At 38.0% G+C, this 21659-nt stretch overlaps 1 protein-coding gene across 1 annotated transcript in view; it reads right to left on the minus strand.

Moving 5' to 3' along the window:
• Nucleotides 1-21659, minus strand: part of FNDC3B (fibronectin type III domain containing 3B) — a gene marked incomplete at both ends in the record, with an annotated part of 281051 nt that overhangs the window by 141568 nt on the left and 117824 nt on the right. The window contains 2 exons of the mRNA XM_079704135.1: nucleotides 1754-1997; nucleotides 21384-21460. Coding sequence (XP_079560261.1) covers nucleotides 1754-1997; nucleotides 21384-21460 — 321 coding nt within the window. The remainder of the gene's footprint in view (nucleotides 1-1753; nucleotides 1998-21383; nucleotides 21461-21659) is intronic.

Below are 21659 nucleotides of genomic sequence, written 5' to 3' on the forward strand. Positions count from 1 at the left end.
AAGGCTTTTTATTTATAAAGCAAAGGATTTTTGTTTTCTGCTTTCTTTAATTTGGAATCAATGAAGGCACTTTTATTTTACATTATTGCTCTGTGTTATTTTAATGAAATTAAACCAAAATACCCTATTCAATGAAGACAATATAATTTCTCTAAGCTTAATTCTAACGATGACTTAAATCATACTGTTGTATAAAATTACAGAGGACACCATTCACAAAACAGTAACTGTGTGGCATCCTACTAAAAGACTGCTAAAATAAGGCAGGTCAGACACTCTTCATCAAGCAATGAGTCAGTAGCCAAGGCTTTTCACACTGTCATTAAGCTCAGACCCAACCAGAAAACTCTGACAAATGCTCAAATACTTAATGTGTACTGTGTCAGAGTACTGAATACTTCTTAAAAAACTATACTTAATTAATGGAATTTTTTCAGTTTTTATCAAATGTTTTCATGGAACATGCCCAGTCTCTGATGTTTTGGAGTGTTATGCTACTAGGCAAAAAGACTTTAGCAATAGGAAGCTATTGATGCTCCATGCAATTAAAGTATTGATTCATCTTTTGCTATCATCTCTCCATACTCCATTATAATAGCACCTGTTTCTTTTGAATTATATTAAATTTCTTTCTAACTACTACTACTACAACTACAAAAAATCAAATTCTATCCCTAAGTTACAACAGGATACAGGGTATTTCACTTAAAATACCCATTTCAAATTTTTCTTTTGTTAATAAGAAAATATTCCAATGTGATATAAACGTACAGGGGGAAACATATCTATCTATCTATCTATATATATCTATCTATATCTATCTATATCTATCTATCTATCTATCTATATATATATATATATAAAATTGATGAGAGAAAGTAAGGTGATAACGTCCTCCAAAACTAACAGGCATTTCTCATACAATTTATCTGTAAACCAATGTAATAAGTGTTTGAAACAATAAAACACTTCAATTCATAGTCAGACACAGAAGAAAATCCCTTTGCAAAGTCCTAGAGGTTGAAGTCTAATTTTATCCTCACTTATCTGGTTTCTTAGTATCCATTTTGATAGAGAAGGGCTTTAGACTAAACCAACACCAAGGCCAAAACTAAAAAGAAATAATGTCGGCATCTCTGAGACTCTTTTTCATTTCAAGGTAAATATTTGCCTAACAACCAGTGAAACTGTGGCTGCACTAATGGCTATTCTTAAACTAAAAACAGTGTTCAGGAAGACCACATCAACAGTCAGGGGATTCTGAGTCCGCCAAGATTGCAACAGAGCATCCAAGAAACCCAAAGTTTACCAAGACCTCGCAGTCTTCTATCGCTGGAAAAGGGGCACAAAACCCTCTGTAAATTCCCTTCTACTGCTAGACCATATGGATGCCTAAGAAATAATGTGCAGCAGTTCTGTCTTGGGCCACGCTCACATAAAAATATGTTATCAGGACATGGGAACATATGATAGGTTACTGCCTCTTTTCTGAAATAAGAAGTGGCTCTCCCACTACCTGCTCTCTGTGGGGTGGGATGAGGGCAGAATTTGAAAACATATAAAGAAAGAAAGAGTTGCAAGACAATTCAGGACAAAGAAAGCTAGGAATTTACCATGAGCTTTATACAGCAGATAGAACCTCCTCTACCATGTTTATTACAGAGGAAGCAAAGCTGCTCACTGGCTCTCTTAAGCTACTTAAATGTTGTAACCAGTTCCAACAGCTCCCGATGCCAGCAATCTATCTACTCACCTTGTTCGCCGTATATTGTAGGGGGAAGATGATGCTGAGGAAAAAACTGAGGTGGCATATCTCCAGGTCCAGTAACAGGTGGGTAGTAAGCTGTGTGTGAGTTATGAATAAAATGCGGGTGGTGAGTCAGGTAGGGGGGTAGGTGATGGGTTGGAGACATGGCCGAGGGGTAGCTTGGGGGGTAGCACTCAGGAGACTGGGGTGTGACCACCACCCGGCGGACTCCAGTATTGTCTTCAATCACCTAAAGAAAACAGCAGAAAGAATGTAGTATGCATTATTAGTAAATATCCTGTGAATGTATATGGTATTTAATTACTTCCTCCTTAACTTTAATCTTCTCTCCTCCATAGGAAAAAAAAATTAGTGCATGTTGAATTCTGATTCTCTAATTCAACTAGTTAAATGAATTTTAGCTGGTGGTTTTCCGAAAAGAAGAGACTTTCTGGGCCACGTAAATATGCCTTAGAGGGCTGAGCTTCCACGTCTGCCCCATAACACCCAACCCCATTCCTGCTTTAGCAAGCACAGTTCCATGACACTGGGGCTTTAGGAAACCAAGGTAACATTAACTTCAGAACCCATAATAGTACCTCAAGGCCATTTAATCTGGAACCAAGGTTGTGGATGAAATGAGGGATCCCAACCCTTCAAACACTTGAGCAATCCCAAATCTAGGACACCTTTGCTGCCAAGATGTCCTGACGATGTACCGAGTGTTGTGAAGGAGACATTGTGACCGGGGACCTGCTGTGTGCAGAGTGAGCCAATCAACATTCTATCTATACTTTCTTCAAATGATTTTAAAAAAATTCAACCAAGGAAGGTAACATAAGGCAGTACAAAGCCAGTATTTATTGCCTCTGTGGCCAACTGCATGCTACCTGCTCTAGGAGCAAACAATTTTGTTGAGACACAAGATAAGAAAAAATACAACAGAAACCATAATCCAAAGGTAAAGCTGTGGGGTACAGAGAACAAGAGCATGAAATGGCAGAATCAGAGCAGGCTTCAGGGACCTCAAAGAACTGATAGGGCTGGGACAGGTGAGAGCATGGCCCATGCATTAGGGCCCTGCAAAGAAGGGGACAATGACACCACAAGAATAAACTTGGAAGCTGGAACGAGGCTTCCAAAGAGACCAGATGGCCTAATCTAGCTTAAGACAATCAGGTACATACACTGATAGGAAATTTTGTTTAAAAAAAAAAAAAACTGAAAATTAAACTTGTGTATTGAAATAGACTTCTCATTACCTCTCAGGAGGCTGATTATAGGCCAAAATAAAATGACTTAATCTTGTCTAAAACATTCTAATAAAAAAAATATACTAAGCTTTGTTTCTTAAAATACTGCTTGAGACAAAATGGCAAGTTTATCAACATTAGTCTGTACTTCAGTGAACAAGATAGGTTTAATTTTAATTAACAGCCATTAATCTTTATGTTAAGAAAAAGTGTTTATTAATGAGCCTATTAATATAATAGCTTCAGAATTAACTACTATGTTAATAGTTTATTAATAAAGCAATAGTAACTCCTTAAAATTAAGATTCTGAGTCATACTCCCTACTAAAGATCAGGATGTAGCTTTTTACATATTCTTTATTAAATGTAACCTCTTCCTGGCCTTGGCAAGTTAATCACATTAGCCTCATTTAGGATGCTAAGTTACAGGTATATGTGAAATGGTGCTTAAACCATGACACTAGAAATTCTAATGTATACACTAATAATTATCATCAAAGCATTTTCTGTTTTTTTTCTTTACTGAATTATAGTTGATTTGCAATGTTGTGTTAGTTTCTGTTGTACAGCAGTGATTCAGTTATACATATGCGTATATATGTATTTCCATTATAGTTTATGACAGGATATTGAATATAGTTCCCAGTTCTATACAGTAGGATCTTGTTGTTTATCTATTTTATATATAGCATTGCATTGGCCAAAAAGTTCCTTTGGTTTTTAAGTAAAAATAAAAGACATTTTTCATTTTCACCAAGAACTTTATTGAACAATGTATTCACTGTTTTGTTCCACTACCTTCTGCCATTTTTTAGGCAACTTCATAATCCCATCTTCCCAAAACTTTCTATCTTTTTGAGCAAAGAACTTTTCCAGGTGCCTTTTACAGTCTTCCAGGGAACTGAAATTTTTTCCATTAAGAGAATTTTGTAAAGACCGAAATAAATGGAAATCTGAAAGTGCAATGTCTGGTGAATATGGAGGATAAATCAGAACTTCCCAGCCAAGCTGTAACAGTTTTTGCCTGGTCATCAAAGAAACATGCAGTCTTGCATTATCCTGATGGAAGATTCTGCATTTTCTCTTGACTAATTCCAGATGCTTTTCATCAGGTGCTGCTTTCAGTTGGTCTACTTGGGAGCAGTTCTTGTTGGAATTAATCCTTTGGTTCTCTGGAAGGACCTCATAATACAGGACTCCCTTCCAATCCCACCATATATACAACATCCCCTTCTTTGGATGAAGACCGGCCTCTGGTGTGGTTGGTGGTGGCTCATTTCACTTGCCCCATGATCTCTTCCATTCCACATTATGGTACAGTATCCACTTTTCACTGCCTGTCACAATTTGTTTTAAAAACAGAACATTTTCGTTACGTTTCAGTAGAGAATCCCAAGAGGTAATATGGTCAAGAAGGTTTTTTGTGCTTAATTTATGTGGAACCCAAACATCAAAGCGATTCACATAGCCAAGCTGGTGCAAATGATTTTCAATACTTGATTTGGATATTTTGAGTATGTCAGCTATTTCGTATGTGATATACGTTGATTGTTTTCAATTAATGTCTCGATTTGATCGCTATCAACTTCAACCGGTCTACCCAACAGTGGAACACTGTCCAGCGAGAAATCTCCAGCGTGAAACTTCGCAAACCACTTTTGACACGTTCGATCAGTCACAGTACCTTCTCCATACACTGCACAAATTTTTTGCGTTTAAGTCGCATCTTTACCTTTCTTGAAATAATAAAGCATAATACGCTGACAATGTTGCTTTTTCTTCCATCTTCAATATTAAAATGGCTACACAAAAATTCACCAATTTTGATTTTTTTTTTAATGCACGCTGATATGACAGCTGTCACAATACAATCTAACATTGTTTTGAATGAAGTTAAAGACAACTAAGTGCTACTCGAGCCAGCTTACGAGGAAACCGGACGAACTTTTTGGTCAACCCAATAGTTTGTATCTGCTAATCCCCAAATCCTAATTTATCCCTCCTCCACCACCCCCTCTTTCCCCTTTGGTAACCACAAGTTTGTTTTCTAAGCCTGAGTCTGCTTCTGTTCTAAGTAAGTTTATTTGTATCCTATTTTAGATTTCACATATAAGTGATATCATGCGATATTTGTCTCTGTCTGGCTTACTTCACTTAGTATGATAATCTCTAGGTCCATGCATGTTGCTGCAAATGGCATTATTTCATTCTTTTTTTTTTTTGGCTGACTAGTATTCCACTGTGTATATATACCACATCGTCTTTATCCATTCATCTGTCGATGGACATTTAGGTTGATTCCATGTTTTGGCTACTGTATATAGTGCTACTATGAACATTGGGGTCCATGTATCTTTTCAAATTACAGTTTTCTCCAGATATATGCCCAGCAGTGGGATTGCTGGACCATATGGCAACTCTATTTTTAGTTTCTTAAGGAACCTCCATACTGTTTTCCATAGTGGATGCACCAATTTACATTCCCACCAACCGTGTAGGAGGGTTCCCTTTTCTCCACACCCTCTCCAGCATTTGTTATTTACAGACTTATACAAATATTTTCTCCCCTTTCAGAGGTTGTCTTTTTGTTTTGTTTATAGTTTCCTTTGCTGTGCAAAAGCTTATAAGTTTGATTAGGTCCCATTTGTTTATTTCAAGCATCTTCTATTTTGTCTAACATGCAGAGCATGAATATGGTAGCACATTTTTTATAATTTTAGTATAAATATGGGTTTTTCTTACCATCTGATATAAACATGCATTATTCTATAGTGTCTTCTTTCCCTCGGCCCTGCCACTAGCTATTAAGAAAAAAGTAAGGCATATTCCAGATGTCCCTCTTTCATACAATCTTCTTTCAATCCTGTGCTAGACAATGGAAGGGCACAAAAGCAAAGTACTTGTTTTAGAAGCTTACAAGGTTCATTATTACAGTCTACGTAAAACTTCCAATGATCAAGCAGGCTATACAGACTCGACTGAGGTAGTACAAGAACAGGGATCTCACTAAATATGAAGAACAACCCTGGGCTTATAAACAGGGGTAGTTACAATGAAGAGAAATTACTTTCATTTCATCATATAGTTTCTGACTTGTTAAAGTGCTTAAAAAAAAAAAGTTGAGCAAAAAGCACTAACAAAAGTAAGAATTCCAGTCAAGGGGAAAAAAAAAAATAGAGATACAGAGCTGAAACATTATCTTTTTACTACTATATTTTATAAGAATAAATATGTCCACTAATTACAAAAATTAATAAATATGAAGTATAAATTACTATTCACCAAAAAATGGATTTCCAGTTAGAGAACTAAGTAGCTTCTTGAAACCACAAACTGCCTGCATATATGAAAACTGTTTGATAGTCCCATATTTAATTATCTTAAATTATTCTGTGTTATTTGTGAAAGAAGTCTATTTACATGTACATGTGTGATGGGATACTTTTGGAAATCTGCTCCTTAGCCAATCAAAGCCTACCTTATGACTAAAAATATTTTTATGAAATGAAATATTCTGAAATAATCAGAAACAAAAATCAAAAAATTTGTACTGAGTATTTTGTTTATTGTTCTTCCATAACACAAACTGTAGCATATTTAATTATCAAATGCAGTTTTGATCTATGTCTAAGGAAATTATGCCTATGTTCCTCCAAAGAATAAGAAAGTCTGAGGAGCGATAATAATGCACAAAATAATAAGCAACTCAGGAAATGGTGGCAGTAACATTCTTTGAAAAATACGGTTCATAAAGAAATATACTACTGTAGCAGAAGAATTCAGACATCAGAAAGAGTTCAGTCTAAAAATCCTGAGACAATAAAAATGTGCCTTTAGTCTTCATAAACGACCACGGAAAAGACAATTCATTTCCTTTTGGGGTGAATGAAATTGGGACAATGCCCAGAGGCAGACAAATCACCTGTATTCAATTCAACAACTATTTCCTGATACATACTATGAGCTAAGCACTGGATATTCAAAAGTGGGGGAAAAAAAATAGGTGCTAAACATTAAGATTTGTCTACCCTAAAAATAAAGAGAAAAATTAGATTGAGTCCTAGTGAGTTCTGTTCAGAAATCTGAACAAAGTACTGTTTTTTCAGAAATGAAAACCAAGTATTCTTCATCTAGATTTTTTTCTAACCCTGTGACTCAACGGAACACCCACCTTCTCCAGAGAGCACAGATCCTTGGAAAACATCATTGTGCTAGGTCCTCAAGGTTGCCACCTGTTATGGACTGAATTATGTGTCCTCCTCCCTGCCCCACACCAATTCATATATTTATGTCCTAACCCGCAGTACCTCAGCATGTGACTGTATTTGGAGATAGGGCCTTTAATGAAGTAATTATGGTAAAATGAGGTCATATGGGTGGGTCCTAATCAGACATGACTGATATCCATATAAGAAAAGGAAATTAGGACACAGACAGGCAGAGGGAAGACCATGTGAGGACAGCAAAGGAAGAAGGCCGTCAACAAGCCAAGGAGAGAGGCCTTAAAAGAAACCAAACTGATAGCCTGAGGAGCTGTGAGGAAATAATTTCTGTTGTTTAAGCCACCCAGTCTATGACACTTTGTTATGGTGGCCTTAGCAAAGTAAAAGCCACCTCTCAGAGCCTCCTATCTTAAGTTCTACCATTCTTGTCTGCTTAAAACAAAAACAAAAAACAAAGCAAACAACCCGCACCACAAAAAACAAACAAAAAAAAACCTCTCTTCAAAAAGTAATGCAGAGGGAAGGGATATGGAAACAGATGTATATGTATAACTGATTCACTTTGTTATAAAGCAGAAACTAACACACCATTGTGAAGCAATTATACTCCAATAAAGATGTAAAAAAAAAAGACAAACTACAAATAGAACTACCATATCACCCAGCAATCCCACTACTGGGCATATACCCTGAGAAAACCATAATTCAAAAAGAGTCATGTACCACCCCCCCAAAAAAAAGTAATGCATTTATCCTCCTGGACTAAAACCCAGCCACCTTCCTCTAGCTAAGGAGGAAAGCTTGATGGCAAACAGCAGCTAGTTTGAATCTTTATCACGTCCCTTTATTCTACTCAATAAGTATTTACTGAGGAACTTCTATGTGCCTAGTATCCTTTGCTATGCTGTGGCTTATACACATGGATGAGAGGCTAGAAAATGAGGCACAAAAGGTTAAACCGAGAGAATGTATGCCTTCCTTACACCAGTGTTTTTAGAAGTATGACCAAGAGAACGGTTAAAACAAAATGAGATAGCCTGGGGGCAACAGCAAGAGGGAGGGCTAACTGGAGCAGCGGGGAGGGAGAGGAGAAGGCAAGTCACAGCCAGTGCCTGTGGCCTGCCAGCTGCTGTCACCTGTCACCTCATGTGACTTCCTTAACTACTGGAGAACTAGATATTAGCATCCCGTTGTACATGAGAAAACCAAGGCACAGCATGATTAAAATGTACAACTAGTTCAACTGCAGAACCAGATTTTCATTCTGGTCTATACTCCCAAGTTTTCATTACGTAAAGAATCATACAGGAGTTAGGTATGCTGCGAAATAAATATGTAAATAATGAACTGTTAGAAATAGGTTATTAAGAGATGTGAAAGGATTCAAGATACAAACAATATTTATTGAATACCTGCTGCTCTGCTTTAATATCTTCTACCTGAAATAAGGCAACAACATGTTAAGGTCCTGGAACAGTAACTGATACATAATAGATAAACCTTACCTAGCAATTACTACTATTAATATTACCACCTCACTAAATCTTCCCAACAACCCTGGGAGGCAAATACAGTTATCCCCATTTGAGAGAGAAAAGGAATGAAGCTCAGTAAAGTTAAGCTAACACACACAAGGTCAGAGAGCTATGGGGGGAAGTGGCGGGGGAGGGAGGTGGGGTGCAATTTTGAGTCCAAGAACTAAAATGGACATCTTAAAAACACTTATGTCTTGATGATCCTTTCTCGTGTTAACAGAGAAGGTAGTTCTTCTCCTTATTGAACTGAAATGCTCCACAGGAATTTTAACAAACTCCTCCTTCTTTTTAGTTTAATTTTAACAAACTAAAAGCCTTCTTTAGGAACTCCTTTAGAGTTCCTAAAACTCTCCCCTTCTACTACTTCTGGGCTGCAAACAACAAGAATCAAAAGAGCTTCAATGGTAGGAGGCAAAAGAAAAATTTTAACAGGCTGCCCCAATGGTCAGTGATGATCCCAGGTGCGGGCAGAACAGACTGCGTGTGGACACACGTGAGCCCGTGTGCGTGCAGGTAGCGTGCAAATCTGGATTGCTTGAGTGAGCCGCTGCACACAGAAAACTGGGACCTAATGTGTTTGGGAAAGTTGGGCTCAGACTCACTTCCTAACTGTGGCCAACATACTTAAAAGAGGGCTCCCAGGCCATTCTGGCAAGGGAAGAAGTCTCAGCTAAAACTGAGCAGTGAACAAGGAGAAGAAAAGGCTGGGCAACATGAAACAGCCGCATGGACAGAGGGACGGGCAGGCAAACAGTCCCCGCTTCTGCCAGCCAGACTGGTGCTCACCTCTCCACCAGCATCTCTGTCCTGTAACGCAGATTACAGATCTGTGTCTCCCACCAACTCCAAGTCCCTCAAGACACCCAGGCACACAGGAGGCTCTCAATATATGTTAGCTAACCAACAAATAAATGAAAAAGCAAGCCAAAAAAAAAAAATTCTCTCTCTTAGATTTGATGTCTAGCAAAAGCTATTAACACATTCTTTATCAAATTCAACCCACCGCATAACTCAGGTATATATCTGAGTTTAGACATCATACTCTAAACTTTCAGATAATCTAAACTCAATTAATTCCAGATCTGTTATCCCTGACACTCTTATTTTAAATAAGTATGATTTTACTGTAAGAAAGACACAGAAAACTTACACATTTCCTATATAAGTTCTACTTCAAATCCAAATGCAGTTGAGTGATTTTACTTTATTCATCACCAACCAGGAATAAAGAAGCATTATTTCTCGCCTTTCCTTTCTGCACTGACTCCTCACTAGGCATTTTCTAATACAGTAAACAATACAAAAGAGGAAAAGCAAGTTTGTTCTTCATGGAGGGTAGAGACTTAAAACATACGGACTGTACTTTCCCCAGACCAACCCCCGTTTTGCTGCTATGGATGGATGAAACTCCTACCATCATCCCCAAATACCTTAGAAGAAAGAGAAAATTAGGATAAAGGAATATTCAAAGGGCAACCAAAGAATTACAGGAGCCAAGTAGTGATTCTATTTTACAGATGAAGTTAAGTTACTTGACTTAAAAACGTGGCAGAATTCAATGTACTTCTCAAATCTCCTGACTTACTTTTCTGTCTGTTCAAATTGAATAATCACAACTGTGGCTGAAAACATCAAATGTTACTTCTCAATCTCCTTTCTATTCACATCTGTTACAGCCCAACACTGATGAAATACTATCTGCTCTTTCCAGTGTAACATTATCATGAATGGTCTGAGACAATAAACTCTCTAGGTTTAGGACCAGCTCCTCTTGCTGCACAGCATGGTTATTTTTGTAGCAGAATGGAAAAATAAATTATTGGTGATATTTCTGGGTTTCTAAAAGCCCTTTATACAATATCAAAGGATTATCCTGCAGAGTAGTTGCAGATTGATAATCAACATCCTCTCTGAATCAAGGAAGAAAAAAGTTCCTTGAAAATTCCAGCTACTTTTCTGAAACAGTTCTTGCCAATGACTAAGTAAACAACTAATTTCATATGCTTCACAGGTAACCAAACTTAAGGATTTAAGTAATAAGGTGATTCATGAATGAATAAAAATTCCCCAAACATTTTACCCACACACTCATTTATACCTAGAAACCTTAAATTGTCCTTTGGTGTATAATTTTTAATGCACATGCCAACTTCGGGCAATGGCTAAGGTACAGAGTGACAGGGGAATGGTTAGATCCAGATAACAAATCTGAGGTTGCTGAACGGGGAATCACAAGTTGAAGGTATTGATATGGCACTTGTCTTCAGTATTTTAGAGCATGAATCTTAGAGACAAGCTTGTACAGAGGTGACCATACGACCCAGCAATCCCACTACTGGGCATATACCCTGAGAAAACCATAATTCAAAAAGAGTCATGTACCACAATGTTCATTGCAGCTCTATTTACAATAGCCAGGACATGGAAGCAACCTAAGTGTCCATCGACAGATGAATGGATAAAGAAGATGTGGCACATATATACAATGGAATATTACTCAGCCATAAAAAAGAAATAAAACTGAGTTATTTGTAGTGAGGTGGATGGACCTAGAGTCTGTCATACAGAGTGAAGTAAGTCAGAAAGAGAAAAACAAATACCGTACGCTAACACATATACATGGAACCTAAAAAAAAAAAAGGTTCTGAAGAACCTAGGGGCAGGACAGGAATAAAGACACAGATGTAGAGAATGGACTTGAGGACATGGGGAGGGGGAAGGGTAAGCTGGGACGAAGTGAGAGAGTGGCATGGACATATATACACTACCAAATGTAAAATAGATAGCTACTGGGAAGCAGCTGCATAGCACAGGGAGATCAGCTCGGTGCTTTGTGACCACCTAGAAGGGTGGGATAGGGAGGGTGGGAGGGAGGGAGACACAAGAGGGAGGAGATATGGGGATATAGGTATATGTATAACTGATTCACTTTGTTATAAAGCAGAAACTAACACACCATTGTAAAGCAATTATACTCCGATAAAGATGTTAAAAAATAAATAAATAAAAAGAGGTGACCAATATAAGGAGATACCCTCATAAATGGCAAGCCTCACTCTGGTGGCTTTATAGGTATTAACACTTTTATACACAGAAAAACCACTGACACTTACATAAGTCTTTAATCTGGAAAAAGAAGCACAGCTAGGGCATATATAAATGAAATCAACTTTTAGTACTTTACTAAACAGACAGGGCTCCTTCCAGGTGACTGTCAAGTGATTTATAACTAAAACCACTGAAGGCTGGAGAGGAGTATGGAAACAAGTACATCTTCTGTGGTATCTCTTTTAATCCAACTTCTTCAGTAAAGTATGGAATGCTATATAGCTGAGGGGACATTAAGAAGGAAGCCAGCAAGGTTTGAGACACATCTTATGAACCACAGAACTGGTGTTGGGTCCTCAGGTGGTGCCAGCTCCATTACCATATCTTGGCTACCCTAGCTTGAGGGACAGAGAGGCCCTATTTAGAGAGAGCTAAGCAACTTAATAACGTATAAAGTGCTCGGCACATAACTCGCATAATACTCAGAAGATCCTCTAACATAGGCAACATCATAGTCCTAAATTCTGGATTAAGAATCTTCAGGAGCAATTAAGTAATTAACCTAAGGCCAGCTAAATGGGTGACAAGATTCATACCCAAGTACTCTCACTAGAAATGCTGTGCCTTTGGTCGTATTTTATTGTATATTACCAACCTAAATACCAAAAAGAACCACATTTGAAGATCAAAAATCAAATCTAATACTCCCCAGTATCTGTACGGAGCATGAGAACATTGGACAAGTGAAAAGAGTTACATCCATAGAGTTCCAATTAATAAAATGGACCAAACAATTATTTCAGACTAGATGGAAATGCTGTTTTAAGGAACAGAATATTTGTTAGAAGATAAACAGTAAGTAGCAATCTGATGGTTTAATTTGTGCCAAACTGAGCTGCCTTTAAGATATTAATAATAAACAACAAGGTCCTACTGTATAGCACAGGGAACTATATTCAATGTCCTGAGATAAATCATAGTGGAAAAGAATGTTTTAAAAATGTATATATATATGTATAACTGAATCACTTTGCTGTACAGCAGAGATTAACACAACACTGTAAATCAACTGTTCTTCAATTTTAAAAAAAGATATTAATAAAGCTATTAACAGCAGGAATCAATGGGAATAACTGTTGCTGTTCCTCCAGCACCTCTCCATTGACCAGCACAGAAGACACAGCCAATAACATCTTTTCAGTCCAGCTTCTCAGACACATTTACATCAATGGAAACACAGGCAGGTTGTTCTAGATTGTGTCTATGAATTTTATATTTTACACTTAAAAATGCTCATCAGTCTGGCAGTGGGTTCCATGGCACGAGAAAGGATTAAGAATCTGTGCTGGGGGCTTCCGAGGTGGCGCAGTGGTTGAGAGTCTGCCTGCCGATGCAGGGGACACGGCTTCGTGCCCTGGTCCGGGAAGATCCCACATGCCGCGGAGCAGCTGGGCCTGTGAGCCATGGCCGCTGAGCCTGCGCGTCCGGAGCCTGTGCTCCGCAACGGGAGAGGCCACAACAGTGAGAGGCCCGCATACGGCAAAAAAAAGAATCTGTGCTGTTGATAATCAGATATTTATTACAAAGCAAAACAACTGTAAGTCCAAGTTTGTAAACTTGATGAGTTTCAAAGAGTGTGTAGGAATATAACCACTTAACCTTGGTTAAGTTTTGTGCCCAAAGGTTGGGCAAATGTGATTTTCTAAGAAAAGTTATTACATAAGACAAAAGTGGGTTATTAATTTAGAAAGACAGACTACAATAATTGTGTGATAAAATCATATATAATGTAATGTGCATAATTTAATCCTTATCAATGATTCAGAAGTCATTTCTAGATGTGACATCTTCTCAATATTATTACTATGAAAATCAACTATCAAATCAACTATCATTTTTCTGTAGAAGTGAAGAATAGCATTCTACTCAATAGAATGCTAAATCCCAAAAAAGTGTGCCCCACTGTTTTGGTAGTGATTGCTTATGGAAACTTACTTATATTCTCTCTTGGTCTCCTTCTTAAGGAGCAGTATGAACAGTAGAGGAGAATCCTCTAATTTTAGATTAGAAAAGAACCTCAGAGATCCTCAAACACTTTCCTTTGCCCTCCTCCCTCCACAAGATAAAAATGACTCCAAAAGTCAGCCAAATTTTGATAAATACCTAGTATGTGCTTGACACCTTTCAAGGAACTAGAGATACAGTGATGAACAGGACACATATTCCATGCTGCTAATCCTGTGTTCTATTAGGTTGCAATGCCAGGATCGTAGAAACAAAGGGAAGAAATCCAAAAGAAAATGCAGAACAGGGAGACAGAGGACTCAGAAAGAGATAACTTGCAAAATGCTTTGAGGGGAGGGTACATCTCTTTAATTTAGCATCGCCAACCTTGTCTGTAATCGCTCCTCAGACAAAATAAGCCATAAAATGAAAATAAAGTTATTGTAAATCTGATGATGATAGAAACAAAAACAGAATGGGTACGTTAAGTCCTCTGCTCTTTTCCACAGAAGCTCACAACACCCGTGCACACTGTGTGCACACACACTGTTCACTGTGAAACATCTTCCTAACTTCCTATAGAAAAGTCAATTTTTCTAGAGGATTTAAAGTTTTGAAAGAGATTCCAATTTTCTTATTATTGGCCGCCAAATGGGTCTGATTCTTGGTCTACCCAGGCACAGGGCAATGCCCCATGTTCCTTCCTGCTCATCATTTTTACAACGTTGAAGGTAAAGCACAGCATTAGTTTAACACTAGGTTGTAATTACCAAAGGGAAGCAGTTGAGGCTAATGCTCATAGCTCAGCCGACTTGGCTGAACAAAACGGAGAAAAGCATTCCATGGCTTCCACCTAACAGGCCCCATTGTTTCTCCACAGGGCTCTGATTTCTGGCCAACTCTTAAAACAAGCCTCACTGGAGAATGATCAACCAAACCAAAATTTAAACATGTATTTAAATAGATTTCTCGTCTCTCCCCTGTCAAGAGAAATGGAATATATATAATTGCAACAGGTATTTACCCATTAACTAATCCCCAAAACAATGGAATGGGTTAAAATGTGTACTTTTGCTATAACAACAGAAACACTTATTTTGACTACTCTGAAGATTTTAGGTTACATCAATTAACCTGGAAAAAGAAGAGTGGTTTCTCAAATGATGGAACATTAACTTGGATGTTTCACTTTGTCTCTTCATATTCTTTTTAAATCTGGGGGTCTACATGAATCCTTTCCCTGTAACTTTTGAAAATGTTTCATAAATTACTATGGAAGCATGGAACATAAAACTCAAGGCATGTGCTTAAGAAATTTTTATATATAAATTCTTCAAAAGTTAATGATGAGGTTAAAAAAAATTTAAGAAAAACCAGGGAAGTGTACAATGAAAGGAAAAATTTGCTTCATATGGCATGATCTCAATATGTATTGAGGAAGGCAAATTCTGCCAAACTTTCACTGAAATTGTTCTAACAGGCTTCTTCATTCTAATAGCTACCACTTAGTGAATGCCCACTGTGGACTACACACCTTACACAGCATTTCTCTTAATTCTTCCCTCTGCCACATCAGGTAGGCATTCACCTATATGGCAAAAGAGTTTGTAAAAGCTACACGGAAGTAGCCATGGTGGAATACGAAGGCAGGCCTTTTCAAGTAATGTCCATGTTCTTCCTAGCTTGCCCTCTTTTCCCATAGCTTCAACCCTAATGACACTAATAAATGCTTTTACATAATGGTGATAAGTGGATAAGGCTAAATTAAATTCCCTCTCACCTAAATCCACTTTCTCACAGGTGGGGAAAAAAAAAAACACAAAAACTTAGCCTGTGTTTTCTCTCAAGTTGAAAATGTCAGATCACATTTTCCTCAAACCTCCCCCAGCCTCCCACCAAAAAGTAAAACACACACTCACACTACAACAAAGAAAAGCTTACTATCTCAGAGAAGATTCCACTGTTCTCCTGCCCTAGTCCACACTATCTCTAAAGCCCACAGGGTCAGTCCTTCCCAACCTAAGAAAACACAGGCTGTGCTGTTGACTGTGCGTCATAGCAGAGCTGTCTCAACTCCACACGTTTGTCTTTCTATAAGATCATTTGCTCATTACTGACACTGGTATTTTGTCAACTTGATCAAGTTTATCAATTTATCTTTAAAGCACTTTTAGCTACTGAAGTATGGAATGAATGCTACAACCAAGAAATTCCCCATTGACTCAGTTTAGAGTGACTACTGTAATGTCTTTAATCATTTACTTGCCTCTCTCTTCAATTTTCATACAATAATGTACCATCTCATATATGAGGAGCTGGGGTTTTAGTACTAGAGGTGCACAAGTAGACACACCACACATCCACACTCACATTGTCAAAAAGCAATGTAACATGAAGCAAATACAGTTAATCTTTGAACAAGGTGGGCGTTAGGGGTACCGACCCACCTCACAGTCAAAAGTCTGCAAATAACTTATAATCAGCTCTCCTTATCTGTAGCTCCTCATCCATGGACTCAACCAACCATGGATCGTGTAGTACTGAGTATTTAGTACTGAAAAAAATCCACGTATAAGTGGACCTGCACAGTTTCAACTCATGTTCTTCAAGGGTCAACTGTATATCCATCAAAGTAGGCTCTGTCAATGACTTAGAGATCACATCATAGTGGGGAAAAGGTCAGTGAGTTCAGAAATGCCTGGGTTGCAATCCTGGTTCAACTCAGGGCCTTAGCTTCCTCGTATGTAAAGTTAGGATGGTGAAAACTAGAAACATAAATAAAGCATTTAGCAGAGTGCACAGCATACACAGTAGTTACTACCACCATCAACACAGGCACCAAGACAGGCTGGGCCATTTTTCCCAGCTGTGCCACTGTTTGCTGATTAATAATTAGGACTAGTCACTATCTTTCCCTCCCTCCTCTTTTGTAATAACTTTATTGAGGTGTAATTTACATACCACAAAATCCATTCTTTTAAAGTGTCTGATTCAGTTGGTTTTTAGTATATTCAGAGTTGAGTGACCATTACCACTATTTATTTCCAGAACACTGTCAGCACCCCAAAAAGAATACCACACCCATTAGCAGCAACTCCCTAATACTCTCTCCCCCAGCCCCTGGCAACAACTAATATATTATCAGTGTCTATGGATTTGCCTATTCTGAACATTATATATAAATGGAATGATACTGTATATGGCTTTTGTGTCTGGCTTCTTTCACTTAGCACAATATTTTCAAGGTTCATCCACTTTTTAGCATGTATAAGTACTTCATTCCTTCTTATGGCTGAATAATAGTCCATTTTATGGATATATCACAACATGTTTATCCATTCATAAGCTGATGGACATTTGGGTTGTTTCCACATTGAGGTTATTATGAATAGTGCTGCTATGAATATTCATGTACAAGCTTTTTTGTGTATAAACATATGTTTTCTCTCCTCTTGGGTATTTATCTAGTAGTGGAATAGCAGAGTCACATGGTAACTCTATATTTAACCATTTGAGGAAATGCCAGACTATCTTCCAAAGCAGCTGTACCATTTTACATTACCACAGGCAGTGTATGAGGGTTCCAATTGTTCCACATCCTTGCCAACACTTGTTCCTACTTGTCTCTTTGATTAAAGCCATCCTAGTGTGTGTGAAGTATATTGCACTGTGGTTTTGATTTCATTTCCCTGATGGTTAAATGATGTTCACCATCTTTTCATGTACTATTTGGCCATTTGTACATTGTTTTTGGAGAATGTCTATTCTGATCCTTTGCCCATATTTAAACTGGGTTTTTTGTCTTTTTATCCTTGAGCTGTTAAGATTTCCTTATATATTCTAGATACAAGTCCCTTCTAAAATATATGATTTGCATATATTTTCTCCCAATCTATGAGTTCTCTTTTCATTTTGTCGATGGCACCCTGGAAGCACAAAAAGTTGTAATTTGGATGAAGTCAAATTTATCTGTTTTCTTCTTTTCCTGCTTGTGCTTTTGGTGTCATATCTAAGATTCCATTGCCTAATCCGAGGTTATAAAATTTTACTCCTAGAGTTATACAGTTTTAGTTCTTACATCTATGATCCATTTTGAGTTAATTTTTGTATATGGTGTGAGGTAGAGGTCCAACTTCATTCTGTTGCATCTGGATAACCAGTTGTCCCTGCACTATTTGTTGAAGAGACTATTCCTTCCTCTACTGAACTATCTTGGCACTTCTCTCTCTCTTAAATCCACATTCAGAGCATTTCATTCCTTGCAGGTATACATCACTCTCATCTTGCTAATTTTCCAGCTATCAGGCATATTACTACTCTACTTGAACCTGCAAATCTTTGAACCAAACCTATGAATCTATCCTGTATTTACTTTATTTCAAGTTGGCCAATCACTTACATTTAAAAGCACTTATCAAGTACCTACTATGTACCAGGCAGTATTCTAAATTCTCAGATGTAATCCCAATGAAGCACTAAGATTCTTGGGGATGGTTATAAAATGTATTGTGTTTCATGACAGAGATGGGGACAAAGTACCAAAGATGCTGGGAAAAAACAAACAAAAAAACCCAAAAACAACCATCTCTGTGTTAGAGGTTCTAAAGTGGTCACATTGAGGAGGGGTATTTGAGTAGAAGAATTATTGAACTGTCAGACAAAGAAGGGCTCTAGAGTTCTCCAAGAAGAGAGAAATAATGGGCACAAAAGTATGAAGTTGAGAAAAAGCCAGGGGACAGAGGTTTAAGGTGGTAGCAATGTGGGGCAATAGGAAAAGGTGATCCTCCAAAGGAGAACAGGGTTGAATATTAAGAATCCATATACTACAACAGAGACCTTTAACTGTACTGCTACACAATGTACACCCAACTCTAGATCTGAACAAGGAAGCCACATGTATTTGAGGAAAAGGACTGTGGGGTTAAGGTGTAGACTATATTGCATAGGGACAGACTAGTATTGGGCATTCTCACATATGTCTAGCCAGGAGGGGGATTTTTTTTTAAGTGATTATTTCTTCCCACAACTGCATAACAAAAATGTATTTTGCTCCTTCACAAGTCTCCTAAGACATTTTATACTTGGTTCCAACCTTCTTCATTCCTTTCAAGTGTATATACGGTCAGCCTTAAAGACGATGTTGTACCTCTTCAGGTTCTCAATTTTCTTCATTATAATAATCACTTTTACTTAAGACACTTCACTGTCAAATATCATTCAAGTTATAATGCTACCACTGAAGGTTATTTAACTCTGGGCCCATCTTCTGAGCAGACAGCCCAGTCTAAAAAGAGTTGAATATGTGCCTTACAGACTGCTTCTTGTTCTTTTTCAATTCGGAATCCAAATTATTCCATTTTTACTATTCTTCAAATATCTCCTAGCACTTCTTTCTGCCATAATTCTGAGTTCAGAAAGTGTTTCACTATGCTTCCATCATCAGCTTTATGAAAGTAAGTTTACAGTTCTGTTTTTCCTCTTTCTACTTAGATTTTCTATAGAAGTTTTTCAGAATCAGAAATACACCACGATCTAAAAGTTTCTATTTTTCCTAGGAATCCTAATAAATGTTTGGCAGTTAATACAATCACAGCAACACCACTAGCAATAAAAAGCACATTACAGCTTCTCTCCACTAGAATGTTCAATTTTTAACTGGTATTCCTTAAATGGGCATTTAGCATAAAAGGAGGTGTTATTTCAGCCATCACAATGGAGAGAACTGTACTCTGGTTCAAGGGAATGAAACACTTCCTCAAATAAATGAGTGGGAGACATAATGGAGTTCTACATTCCTTGTTCTTTTCTGTTAATTGACTGGTGACGTGAACGTGATCCACCATCGTGTGTCTTGGCTGGAAGGGCTTGCTCTGCACCCTTTTCTCCTTCAGTGATCCTTATTTATAAAGACTTGTGTAAAACAAGCCATTTACTTGCAACAGGGGGAAGATGGGCCAACATTCTGGCTCCTCCAAAAAAAAAAAAAAAAAGATGTCAAACTGGCTCACATAAAAGAAGTAGGGATGGAAAAAATGAAATTATAGTGGCTGCACTATGGCTTAGACAGTGAAGAAATGGATAAGTTTTTACATCAGAGAAGGATAAATCTTCTTTGATTCCTGCCTGCACTTCAGCAATTTTCCTATGTAGCTGCCAATTTTTTCACCCCAGCAAAATCACTGAAAATGAAAATTACAGATTTTTAAACCATTTTAAAAGCAGACAGAGAGAGAAAGAAAAAAAAATCTGGAAGACTATAACCCAGAAAATGTTAACACAAAGATTATCGTCTTCTGTGGGTAGTAAAATTACAAATATTTTCTTTTTTTCTACTCTTCTGCCTTCTCAGATTTTTTCCAGTGAATACAAGATGCCATTATAATCAGAAAAAAAGTACAATAGTGGCAGACAGAGAGAAAAACAGTTGGTTAGTTAGGTATTTGGGGAGGAAGTAGTGCGGGGAGAGTTCAAGTTGTTTTAGGAGCTGAAGACAAAAAACAAAAGTATATACAGATGCCCATGTTCCAGGCACCCTGAAGACTTTAAACCTTACCCAGGAATAGGAGTACAACTTTATCCTTTAACTTTTTTTTTTTTAATCTTTCCAACACACTTCTGAAATTGCTGCTACTTTTTTTTTTTGTGGGGGGGGCCGAACTGAGAGGCTTGTGGGATCTTAGGTCCCTGACCAGGGATTGAACCCGCAACCTCGGCAGTGAAAGCGTCGAGTCCTACCCACTGGACTGCCAGGGAAGTCCTGCTACTACCTTTTTTTTTTTTTTCCCGGTACGCGGGCCTCTCACTGCTGTGGCCCCTCCCGTTGCGGAGCACAGGCTCCGGACGCGCAGGCTCAGCGGCCATGGCTAACGGGCCCAGCCATTCCGCGGCATGTGGGATCCTCCCGGACCGGGGCACGAAACTGTGTCCCCTGCATCGGCAGGCGGACTCTCAACCACTGCGCCACCAGGGAAGCCCCCCTGCTACTACTTTTTAAACAGCTATTGCTTTTTTTTTTTTTTTTACTTAAGAAATAATCCAATTTCAGAGAAATTTAAGTGCAAACAGTGAAGTTCTCACATCATATTCAGTAATTTATCAAGCCCAAGTCATGCCACATTACAGAAAAACGGGACTCCTATAACAGAAGGCAGACCCTATTTATGTTAACTATATGTCTCCTTTGATATTTTTTACTAATTAAGTCTACAAGTTTTCTTTTTCTAGCAAATTGTTGTACAGGTAGAAGGAAGTCTCTAAGGCAGTAGACTCAACGAAGGAACCATTGTCAAATGGTCAAGTGTGAAACCCACCTCAGAGGAAGGCAGCCTGGTAACCCTGCTGTGTTTCCCTCCCACTGACTTTCTGGCACATCAAGCGGCAAGATTCAGGAAGGACCATGTGGTGCCACACAAACAAAATCAAAAACAAAAACAAAAACAGGAAAACAAGAAAACCCCACAACTCTAGCATTATCCTAACTAAATTAATCCTGGAATAAGGTTTTGAGGCCATATATTGTTTTGGAATAATGACAGTGCCCATAGTGAGTAGAGAAGTCTATTAAATGGTTTACCTGTGAAATATAACCTGGAGGCACGTGGATGGGAGGAATGGATCCATTGGGTGACATCATGGGAACTTCAGCAGGCCCTAAAAGAGGCAAGAGTAAGATGTTAACAAATGATGAAATATACATTATTCAAACTAATCATTGGTATTTTAAAATATTATCAAAACTGAAGAGAATCACTGACTATTTTCTCTTCAGTAATTGGTACCTCGTGCATTAGACCTGAAATCACAAATGAAAAGGAATTCTCCAGCTGCATAAGTCAAGGGGGTGGGGGTG

This window comes from Hyperoodon ampullatus (genome assembly GCF_949752795.1).
Source record: "Hyperoodon ampullatus genome assembly, chromosome: 5".
NCBI classification, from domain to species: Eukaryota; Metazoa; Chordata; class Mammalia; order Artiodactyla; family Ziphiidae; genus Hyperoodon; species Hyperoodon ampullatus.